The following is a 12,384-nucleotide window of genomic DNA, read 5'->3' as shown; positions in this document are numbered from 1 at the left end:
TGAATTTCCTTTTTCCTGCTGGTATGTCTTACAACATATGATATTATTTGTTTGCATTTAATTTCTCCCTGAAATGAATTGTTTGGAGTAATGAATTTTGAATGACCAGTTAGGATGTAATTTAGCCCAGACCACAATCTCTGCTATTACTTCTTAATCACCTTCTCTAAAATTATTGATTTTATTTTTTAAATAGAAACTGGATTTAGCCATGTTGCCCAGGTTGGTCTCAAACTCCTGAGCTGAAGCAATCCACATGCCTCAGCCTCCCAAAGTGCTGGGATTACAGGGGTGAGCCACCATGCCCGGCCTAAAATTATTGGTCTTAAAGTTTCCTCTAACTGAAAAATTTTTTTCAAATTCTCTATTATAGAAAGTTTCAAACATTTATAAAAGTAATTAATCCCCATGTATTAATCACACAGCTTCAGCAATGATCAACTCATGGCCACTTTGTTTATGCTATTCACTTACTACCCTAAAATATTTTGAAGCAAATACAGGATATTCATAATTTCATTTAATGTGTCTAAGATAGGTACTCTCTTTTTTTAAAACATAACTACAACACTATTATCACACCTAAGAAAAATCAACAATAATTTTTTAATATTATAAAATATTTAATGTTCAGATTTTACTGATTTTTGTTTTACAGCTTGTTTAATCCAGTCATCTTGTTTTTTTTTTTTTTTTGAGATGGAGTCTCGCTCTTGTGCTCTTGTCACCCAGGCTGGAGTGCAGTGGCATGATCTGGGTTCACCGCATCCTCCACTTCCCAGTTTCAAGTGATTCTCCTGCCTCAGCCTCCTGAGTAGCTGGGATTACAGGTGCCCACCACCACACCTGGCTAATTTTTGTACTTTTTTTTTTTCATAGGGACGGGGTTTTGCCATGTTGGCCAGGCTGGTCCTGACAGTCATCTTCTAAATTAACTTAGTTATTAAAGTATCTGGGCATTCACCATATATTTTCCTACCATCTGAATTTTGCTGATTGCATTCCAGTGATATCATTTATTACCATACATTCTAGAGAAAACCTTTTAAAGTTTTCTCTAGCAATTTAATGACATAGTCATTTTCATAATTAAATACTTACCATAGCACACAAATCTGTTTTAGTTATTTATAGTGGGACTAGTTTTGATAGACCTATTATCTAAAAATTAAGCCCTATAACTTTTTTCCTGGTGTTGCTGATGTTTTGAAACTCAAAGGTTTTTTTTTTTTTTTTTTTTCAAGAGAGATGCTGTTACACAATATTTTTTTCACATCTGGTTAAGGAAGTTCCAGTTAAATATGATTTTTCCCCTAAACAATTCATTTTGGTCTGCATACATTCCCTTTTATGTACTTTGAAAGAAAAATGGAAAACTAGGATAAATTTATTTCTAAAAGAAAAAACACATTTAAACATTTTACATTGAGCAAGTTTCTGCTAATAAATTCAAAAGTCAAGTAAAAATTGATTAAAAGCAATGTTTCTCTTTTTTTTTTTTTAGATGGAGTCTTGCTCTGTCGCCCAGACTGGAGTGCAGTGGCACAATCTTGACTCACTGCAACCTCCACCTCCCTGGTACAAGTGATTTTCGTGCCTCAGCCTCCCTAGTAGCTGGGATTACAGGCGTGTACCACCATGCCTGGCTAATTTTTGTATTTTAGCAGAGACAGGGTTTCACCATGTTGGACAGGTTGGTCTCGCACTCCTGACCTCAATTGATCCACCTGCCTTGGCCTCCCAAAGTGCTGGGATTATAGGTGTGAGCCACCACGCCCGACCGTGTTCCTCTTTTTTTAATTGAATATACTAATTTTAATGTATAGAAGAAAGACAAAATGCCTGAAAAGAGCCAAGAAAATTATGAAAAAGAAGAAGAGTAAGGTGGAACTTGCTTTGCCATATGATAAAACATACCATAAAACTACCATAATAAAAATAATGGAGGATATTTCCAAGCCTAAATAAATAGGCCATGCAACAGAATAATCTGGAAATAGAACCCAGAATATATTTCACATTTATGGGAATTTAGTGCATGACATTTCTATTTTAATAGAAGAGAACACTTCTATTAAATCACTATTTCTATTTAAAAATTGCTGTTGGCACAACTGGCATCCATCTAGAAGAAAATTAAATGAATTATTATCTTAAGCCATATATAAAAAATAAATTCAGATGAATTAAGTACCTACTTATTTAAAGAAAGAAGACTTAATTGTCTAACCGATAATAGGTAATTGTCAATAACATATAAACAGCCTATTGTTACAATAAAAACCACCGAGTAAGGAAAATAGGCAAAGGATATGGATAGGCAAGTCACAGAAGAGAAGATTGGGCACAGTGGCTCACGCCTGCAATCTTAGCACTTTGGGAGGCCAAGGCAGGCGGATCACTTGAGGTCAGGAGTTCAAGAACAGCCTGGCCAACATGGTGAAACCCTATCTCTACTAAAAGAAACAATAAAAAAAATTAGCTGGGCAGGGTGGCACACATCTGTAATCCCAGCTACTTGGGAGGCCGAGGCATGAGAATCGCTTGAACCCAGGAGACGGAGGTTGCAGTGAGCCGAGATTGTGCCACTGTACTTCAGCCTGGGCAATGGAGTGAGACTCTATCTCAAAAAAAAAAAAACAAAAAAAAACCCAGAACACAGAAGAGGGAATCAAAATAGCTAACAAACACAAAAGTTCTACCTCATCTTTAGCCAGAGAAATTCAAATTCAAATAACAAAAAGCAGTTTCTTCTTATCCAACAGATTGGCAAAAAATGTTAAAGAACAACATCACTAGGGGGCAGGGATGAAGAAAATGACACTGTCAGTCATAGCTGGTGGAAATATAAGTTGTTACAGCCACTTAGGAAAATAGATATTAGCTCCTTTGGGGGAATCTATTAATGGCAATAAAATAGCAGTAATATACATAACAGACATGAATATAATTAATTGCAGCATTGCTTGTAGAAGCAGAAAAGTAGAACCAAGGTGAATACTTATTAATGATTGAAGGGTTGAATAAATAGCTATTTATCCATATCTTGGAATATTATACAGCTACTATAAAGAATGAGTTGATTTATACATGTTAACATGGAGGGAACTCCATAAAACACACAAAATGCTGATAAAACCTCCATATATAATTTGAATATATTTTTATCTATAATGATATAAATATGAAGAAATGTATGAAAAGAAGCACACCTGTCTGATATAGCCAGTTATACAATATGAGGAGGCATAAGTGGGATGGGAGGAGCAGGGAGGTGATGGTAATAGGAGAGGCAGAGATAAGGGGGGAAATGTGAATATTGGAAATGAAAGCAAAGATGTCTGATATCCAGTAGGACTTAGTCATGTGAAATGATATATTAAACTAGGTTCTTCTCTTGAATTAGATCTTCCTAGCTTAGTGAATTACTATTTCCTGTTAAGTATGTTGAATTCTCAGGATATCCGGCCAGTCATATTCAAAATAGCCCAAAAGAATTTCCAGTCCAAATATGCCATAATTAGATTATAGGTATGCATCTCTATTTTCACAGAATGTCAACAATTAAGTTATTTGAAACAATTTTTCTGTCAATAGATTTTTATAATAACAGCTATATGCTAAATACTCTCTCTTTTTTTGTACATGTACGTAGAGAGGCATATGGAAGCATAACCACCAAAGTAGTGATAGTGATCATCTGGGGTGGGAGGATTGCAGGTGACTTACATGTTTGTCCAGATTTTTCTTTATTGTTTGAATTTGTGAATAAGGAATATTAATTGTTATACTGATTATTACAAAATAATTTTTCATATAAAATTGTTATGTCCTATATTAAAGCTTTTTTTCTTATGGAAAAAAATCTCTGCCAATATGAGCTTATTACTCTTTTAAAATCAACACCAAAATATAAGTTTATCAGATCTATTTTTTGTTTTCTTTCTGTACTTTTACTTATTATCTTTTCTTATCCTCTTCCTTGTCAGCAATATTCACAGTGCAACATTTGCAAAAAATCTTGCTTAAACTTTTAAAATATTTCCCACTTAGGCCAAATGTTGATATTTTCCCCCTCATGCCATGAAAAGTATGAGTTAAAGTATTAATTAGATTAGAGAAGTTACCTTTGTGTAGTACAAGAGGTACTACAGTCTGTCCCATGAATTGGAACAGAGTGGGACAGGAGAAAGAAGCTGGACAGCTTTCCAACTCCTCTTATATTAGGTCTTCACATATTAGTGAATTTTAAGTACTTGATAACTTGTGTTGAACATTCTAAAGATATGTTTTGTTGCTAAATATTCTTATTTTATTTCCTCTTTTGTGTTGAATCAGATTCGCTCAATTGAAGGCCAGTATGGCACACTACAAGCATATGTGACTCCAAGAATTCAACCCAAAACCTGTCAGGTCCGCCAGTACCACATCAAACCTCTTTCACTCCATCAAAGAACTCACTTTATTGATCATGACAGGTAGGACAAAGGAAAGAGCAAATTCTTTTTAGGATATTACACAATTCAAATAGACCTGTTTTTTATTTTTATAGTGTAAATTCTGTTAGCAATTTCTACTTTTAAAAATTAAATAAACAGTTTAAATATTATAGATTTAATATTTCTAATAAATATAAGATTCTTTATCTTGTTTTAGAGGCTGGTTTGAGTTGAACTTTCCCATCTTTCTCATATATTACTATTCTGGGATTATTAGAATAGCAGTTCTCTTTCTCAGATACTTAATGTGAGAGCAAATACTGTTTAACCTTTAGATAGTATAATAGTTCTCTGTGAATAGGACCTCATTTTATCAGCCTCAAATATTATATTTCCTTTATATTTCTTCTCAGGATAAAGAAAAATCAGATAAAGCAATTGGTTGTGATAGTGCCTTTTATTTCCATGCCAACTTAGGCATCTACTTCTTTGTAGTTTTTCAGAACATGAGCTTAAAGAGAAGGGAAAGAGATGAACAATTACTGATTACTTTCTTTGTGCCATGTATTATGCTAGGAGCTTATGTAGTATTTAATTCTTACAGCAAGACAGGTAATAATGTCTCCATTTTACAAATGAGAAATGGAGGCTTAGAAAAGTTAAGTAACTTGCTGATAAAAGGACTAAAGCTATAAATTGAAGCCAAAACCCATATTCTTTATATTGCTGCCTATAATTTAAAATATATAATTTAAATAAGATGTAAGACAGACTATTCCTAAAGAAGATTTTTTGGAAACGTTTAAGAGAACAGACTCTTTCTGTCTTGCTTAAAAGTCAAGGTTGTACTAATGGAGGCAGCATGGTATGCTAGAAAGAACAGCAAATTGGGAATCAAGAGACTTGGATTACAATCTGTTCCTGTCTGACTTTGGGGGAATAATTTAATTTAGCCTCTAGGTTTTAGTTTTTTCATCTGCAAATGACAGGATTGGTCCGAACTTTTCATTTCATAAACTGCATTTTCTTAACTCTTTATAATTATCCATCTGATTTATTTTAAATTTGATTTATTTTACAGTTTTTTTAATGTTACTTTAGGGTGTGCTTTTGCAAGATAGAAAGTATGATCCCATATTTCAGGAAGATAGAAGGTATTATTCTATAAGTTGTCCAATGGCACAGAGCTAGTAAATAATGGAACAACCCATGCCTGTCTTACTCAAAAGCCCACTTCTTTGCCTTCACACTATACTGATTATTTCCCTAAGGAGATCCTTGTATAAGTATGTTTTGTAGTTTATGTAGTAGAAATACTAGATAAGCTTTTTTAAAATGAGGGCTGGACGTGGTGGCTCACACCTGTAATCCCAGCACTTTGGGAAGCTGAGGCAGGTGGATTGCTTGAGCCCTGGAGTTCGAGACCAGCCTGGGCAACATAGTAAGACCTCGTCTCTATAAAAATAAAAAAATAAACTTTTAAAAAATGAAATATACCCAAATAAATGAAATTTTATTTGAAAAGCATGTTATAATGAATAAAACCTGTTTACATATATCACTTAACTGATACTTAGCACAGGTGCAGGTTATAGGTAAGTGTTCGATTTTTTTTCATGAAATTGAAATGTTCATTTATTTGACGTATAAGATTAATCTGAGAAAATTCAATGTTTTCATTTATATTTAACAACTATTACAAAATTCTGCTTATTAACGTGTACATATAATACTTTCATGTATTCCCACACATAAATGTGCGCCTCTACTATTATATTACAGACCCATGAATACACTGACCCTAACAGGCCAGTTCAGTTTTGCTGAAGTTCACTCCTGGGTGGTTTTTTGTCTGCCCGAAGTTCCAGAAAAACCTCCAGCAGGAGAATGTGTGACATTTTACTTTCAGAACACCTTTCTAGATACACAACTTGAAAGTACCTACAGGTAAATCTAACTTATTACTGGTTCACAAGTGTTGTTTTATATAAATGTAGCTTCTAAGTTTTCCTTTAAGTTAGGAGTTGTTTGTGAGTAATCTGATTGAAAATCTATACTGTTCAAGATAATCTATTGAAAAACAAATCAAATTAGTAAGTTTAGAAAAGCAATTGAGTAAAGATGTATATGCAAAGATCAATATATTTCCTAAGTTCCTAACAATAACAATAACTAGTGAGAAAATAAATTATTTAAAAAGAGCCCTTCAGAGTAGCAATAACAATAACAAAATAGCCAGATAAAATCTGTAGGAATATTCTTAATTAGAAATATGTAGAAGTTACATGAAGAAAACTGTAAGATTTTATTGACATAAACGACTTGATTAAATGGAGTAATATATTCTATAGTCATCAATATGAAGACATTGTAAAAGATGACAGTCCTACCCAAATTGATTTGAATATTTATCGTAATTCCAATAAAAACTCCAGTTGAATTTCTTTATGCACAAATATAACATGGCTTAGAACTTCAGGGCTTAGAAAATGCAGGCTTTTTGTAGCTATCCTGATATGGTGCGGAGGTCATTATATTGTTCTATATGCTTCTCAAGCTTCTAGTTGCACCCCTCGCTCCTCCACCCTCACTTCTAACTCATCTTCTATAAGCTCCAATAATTCCTCTCAACTTCTCAATATAGTAGAAGCTAAACTTTTCCTTCCTTTTTTTAACCTGTCTCTGAATGTGAAATGGCCTACTTCTTGGGCAAGGCCAATTTCTCTACATCTACCCATTAAGCTTGGATCCTCCTGCTTCTTCAAAGTCTTTGCATTCTCATTCTCACATCTGTAGGTTGTTTTTTGTTTTTGTTTTTTTGTTGTTGTTGCTGTTTGTTTTGTTTGTTTGTTTTGAGACAGGATCTCACTCTGTCACCCAGGTTAGAGTGCAGTGGCATGATCTCGGCTTACTGCAGCCTTGACCTCCCACCTCAGCCTCCTGAGTAGCTGGGACCACAGGCACGCACCACCATGCCCAGCTAATTTTTTTATTTTCTGTAGACAGGGTTTCACCATGTTGGTCAAGCTGGTCTCAAACTCCTGAGCTCAAGCAATCCTCCTGCGTTGGCCTCCTAAAGTGCTGGGATTATAGGCGTGAGCCACCACACCTGGCCTGTAGGTTGTTTGTTTTGTGTGTGTGTGTGTGTGTGTGTGTGTGTGTGTTTTTTTGTTTTTGTTTTTTGTTTTTTTTGCTTTGTGTTGTTTGTCTGGGAGAGAGCTCATTATTCTTTCTCTGCCTCTGCCTCTTAAGGTTCTTTCCCTAAGCAGATTATTGTGGTTTTCTCCTAAGTTCTAAAAACTTAGCATGGTAAAGTCTCAACTAGGGAGCAAGAAGTAGAATACCTCTTGCCTCTCTTGTTATTTTAGGATAATAACAGTATTATTCTAAAAACATAATTTTACCTCAGAATTCAGCCTTTTAGAACCAAGAACTCTTCAGAAATCTAATTGGTTTTAACATCCATTCTGTGGAGGTTTTTCACTGTACCATCCAAGGAAGCTTATCTGTGTCTAAACCTGTAATAATTACTCCCATTTTGAAGTACCACAATGAACCTCACACATTAATCATAGCAGACAATTCAACATGCCCCTAGCATATTATATACTTTTATAATAGCAGACCTTTGCTCTTTTATCATTCTGTGTCTTTGAGTATTTTTTCTTAAGATTCAAAACTGTTTATCCTTTAAGGTCCAACTTAATAGCTACTTTTTTTTTTTTTAAGAGACAGGGTCTCACTGTGTTGCCCAAGCTGGTCTCAAACTCCTGGCTTCAAGCAATCCTCCTGCCTTGGCCTCCCCAGTAGCTGGGATTATAGGTGCAAGCTACTGCATCCTGCAGTAGCTACATTTTTGAAGCCTTCTTTGCTTCTCCCTTGATTCTCTTCTCTGTTTCCATAGCATTTTTTCTTACTTGTCTGTGATATTTATTGGTATCTGCTTAAAGTATATAATAATTTTTTATTTTTTATTTTATTCTTTTTTTGAGACAGAGTCTCGCTTTGTTGCCATTCTGGAGTGCAGTGGCGCGATCTTGGCTCACTGCAACCTCCACCTCCTGGGTTCAAGTGATTCTCCTGCCTCAACCTCCCGAGTAGTTGGGAATACAGGCACGTGCCACCACGCCCAGCTAATTTTTGTATTTTTAGTGGAGACAAGTTTCACCGTGTTGGCCAGGATGGTCTTGATCTCTTGACCTCATGATCTGCCCGCCCCAGCCTCCCAAAGTGCTGGGATTACAGGCATGAGCCACCAAGCCCGGCCCCTAATAATTTTTATACAAACTTATTTCTCTAAACTTTATTTTCATGGACAGTCTAATTTTAAATATCTTTGTATGTAGCCTGCAAGGACTTAAAACATAGTTTTGCACATAATAGGTACTCAACAGATGTTTTTCAGATGCCTGAATAAAATATATGTGTATGGAGGTAGTGTAGAAGTATGTGCTTTGGAGGCAGACGTACTAATGTTTCAGTCCTGGCTCTGTGACTTACCAGCTATGTGACCCTAGCTGGTTGCTTAACTCTCTGAACTTCAGTTTTCTTTTCTGAGGAATGAAAATAATAGTACTTACTTTATTGAATTGTTATGATGATTAAAAGAAGATAACCATTTGAGTCATTCTATAGTACCTGGCACTATGTGTTTACTAAGTATCATCTGTTAAGATTAAAGACTAATAGAAATGTCATGATTTCTAAAACATAATTGAGATCAAAGTAGTAAGGGTGTATTATTTATCTTTCTAGAAAAAAAAATATCTTTTTTTTTTATTTGTTTTGAGACAGGGTCTCACTCATCAGCCCAGGCTGGAGTGCAGTGTCTCAATCTCAGCTCACTGCAACCTCCTCCTCCCAGGCCCAAGTGATTCTAATGCCTTAGCCTCCTGAGTAGCTGGAATTTTAGGAGTGTGCTACCACGCCTGGCTAATTTTTGTATTTTCAGTAGAGACGGGTCTCACCATGTTGGCCAGGTTAGTCTCGAACTCCTGACCTCAAGTGATCTGCCCGCCTTGGCCTCCCAAAGTGCTGGGATTACAGGCGTGAGCCACCACACCGGACCAAAGCAATTATCATTTGCATATAGCTAGTTGGTATACATCATTTGTGTGTGTGTGAAAACCAAATGAAAAGGTAACATTAACTATATGAAAGATGATATATATTAATTAGGAAACTTGGTCATCGTAAAAAGGAACCAAATGCAAGCAGCTTAACCAAATAAAATAAATTTATTGGCTCACATAACTTAAAAGTCTAGTAGTAATCTGCCTCACGCACAACTGGATCAGTGGCTTAATTGATGTCATCAAGATTTTATCCCTTGTTCAGTTCTGCTTTTATCTTTTCTTGGCTTTACCATGCAGTGTTATGGCCACCAGCAGTTCCTAGAATCCAGTCTTACATATTTTCAGCTGCTATAGAGCTTCTCTTGCCCACTGGCTCCAATAAAAGTCCCAGGATTGAGTATCATTGTTAAGCCATGAACCACTGTGGTCAGGGGTATGGAATGTGCTGCTCAATGCTTCCTCCTGAAGTCCCAGAAATAGACTGAGACCATTGCCACTGAAACTGAAGAGGGCAAGAGAAAGAGGAGTGGTACCCTAAATAAAAATAACGATCCTGGCCGGGTGCGGTGGCTTACGCCTGTAATCTCAGTAGCTCACGCCTGTAATCCCAGCACTTTGGGAGGCCAAGGTGGGCGGATCACAAGGTCAGGAGATCGAGACCATCCCGGCCAACATGATGAGACCCCCATCTCTACTAAAAATACGAAAACATTAGCTGGGTGTAGTGGCATGTGCCTGTAATCCCAGCTACTTGGGAGGCTGAGGCAGGAGAATCGCTTGAACCCAGAAAGTGGAGGTTGCAGTGAGTGGAGATTGTGCCACTGCACTCCAGCCTGGCAACAGAATGAGACTCCATCTCAAAAAAAAAAAAAAAAGAAAAATAATGGTCCTCTGACCATAAGCAGTGGCATTGGATGCTGAGCATGAAAAACAGCAGATGTCACTCTTTCATATTTGATATCAGATTTCTTTTAAGGATAAAGCATATAGTCACACTGTAATTTGTGTGATACATGAAAGAAAAACATACTTATGTAAGCAATTCTAAGTGCATTTTATATATGTCTATATATGAGACTAGCTGTTGGAAATATTAGTGAAAAATGAAGATAAAAGTTGTTTTAAATGAAGTTTTTATATAAATTGTCACATCTTTAGGAGGCATATATCTTTCGTTTAGTTTTATGCGTATATTCAGAAGCTGAATTAATATAACAGTAAAGGATTACATGTTTAAATTTGCTTTATATTAATGATATATGTATACAGAAGAAATCTACAGTCAAATGAAATCTATACACTAAGTACTAATCATAAAATATATATGTACTGGACAATTTCCTTCTACAGCTATTCTTTTAAAAAATATATTAATTTTATAGAAAAGGAGAGGGAGTTTTTAAATCTGACAACATTTCTACTATCTCCATCCTAAAAGATGTGCTTTCTAAAGAAGCTACAAAAAGGAAAATTAACCTCAACATATCATACGGTAAACAAACAAACAAAATTAATAATTCTTTCTGATGTTTATTTTGTGTTGTTGTTACATTATTAATGTTTCCGATCAAAGTGATTTATCTAACTGCATCTGGTCAACTCCTTCTAGAGATAAATGAAGTATCAGTCAAACACACTTTAAAGCTAATCCACCCAAAGCTGGAGTACCAGTTGCTTTTGGCTAAGAAAGTGCAGTTAATTGATGCTTTAAAAGTAAGTACATGTGTCGTTGTGGACTGGTGATTATTATTTGAAGTCATAGGATTTCTAAAATTATCAATACTTTAACATTACATTGGATTGAATTTTGAATATTAAGGTGCTTCTGTTTTTAATTTTAAATAAGGAATTACAGATTCATGAGGGAAATACGAACTTTCTGATACCAGAATATCACTGTATTCTAGAAGAGGCAGATCACCTACAGGAAGAATACAAAAAGCAACCTGCACATCTTGAAAGACTCTATGGTTAGTGGACCATTCTAGAATACCTTGCCATATTTCTTTTCAACTGGCTATTTCCCAAGGATCATGTAAGAGAAGCTGGGCAGAAAGATAAAAAGATTACATCAGTCATGATTCATGAACCAGTCATGAATCAGTTGACAACAAATTTATTGCACAGAATATTTCTGTATTTTGTCAAGCTACTTTTAATATTTAATTCTTTTACTTGATAAAATGCAAGTATATTAAGAAATAAGTATACTGTGATGAATTAATCTATATATATGAACAAACCTGGTATAAAATGAATGTAATCTATGAACCTTTAGAGCTTAGACTGTATTTCACACAAATAATTGTCATGTTTTGTTGCTATTGTGAATTATAAAAATGCAGCATTTAAAATTTTTAAGGCAAAATTTAATAAAGGATATACAGTATTCGTGTTGTGTCAATTTACAATTCAAAACTTTGGTGGTGAGAAGTTGAATGTTTCACAAATTGTATTGAAACAGAGTAAGGGAGGTGAGGAGAGGGAAAGAAGGAGTGAGGAAGGAAGAAACAGCTTAAGAAAAACAATTTTGTTAGCAATCTTTACATAAGACCTGTTGTATATAGCACACTATTTACACTGTCTTCATAATCAGGTGAGATATTTAATCCTTACAATAGCTCTGCAAGGTAGGTGGTATTATCTTCATTTTTCATATGCTTTAACTGAAATCTGAGTCTAAGGAATTTGTTGTCGACTAGCAAGTTAGTGATAATGCCTGCATTAGAATCTTCTCACCCCAAAATGCATGCCTTTTACACTATGCCAAGCCTTCCATAGTCACTGTAGAGCCAATTGGTATCACTAGTACACATGGATCCTTAAGCCTGCCTACTGAATTTTTTATTACATATCCAGAGACTTTCTCA

The 12,384-nt window shown here is 35.2% G+C and overlaps 1 protein-coding gene across 2 annotated transcripts in view; it reads left to right on the top strand.

The window, feature by feature from the left end:
- Positions 1-12,384, top strand: part of BBS7 (Bardet-Biedl syndrome 7) — a 46,514-nt gene that overhangs the window by 31,369 nt on the left and 2,761 nt on the right. Inside the window, exons 14-18 of one of the 2 annotated variants that reach the window (XM_055385160.2) lie at positions 4,339-4,478; positions 6,222-6,386; positions 10,897-11,006; positions 11,124-11,227; positions 11,361-11,484. In XM_055385160.2, the coding sequence (XP_055241135.1) occupies positions 4,339-4,478; positions 6,222-6,386; positions 10,897-11,006; positions 11,124-11,227; positions 11,361-11,484 (643 nt within the window). Of the gene's footprint in view, positions 1-4,338; positions 4,479-6,221; positions 6,387-7,441; positions 8,358-10,896; positions 11,007-11,123; positions 11,228-11,360; positions 11,485-12,384 lie in introns of those variants that run through there. The other variant, XM_063705519.1, reaches the window with a different exon arrangement.

Source organism: Gorilla gorilla, chromosome 3 (assembly GCF_029281585.2).
Source record: "Gorilla gorilla gorilla isolate KB3781 chromosome 3, NHGRI_mGorGor1-v2.1_pri, whole genome shotgun sequence".
Classification (NCBI taxonomy): Eukaryota; Metazoa; Chordata; class Mammalia; order Primates; family Hominidae; genus Gorilla; species Gorilla gorilla.
This window is presented reverse-complemented; position numbering and strand designations above follow the sequence as displayed.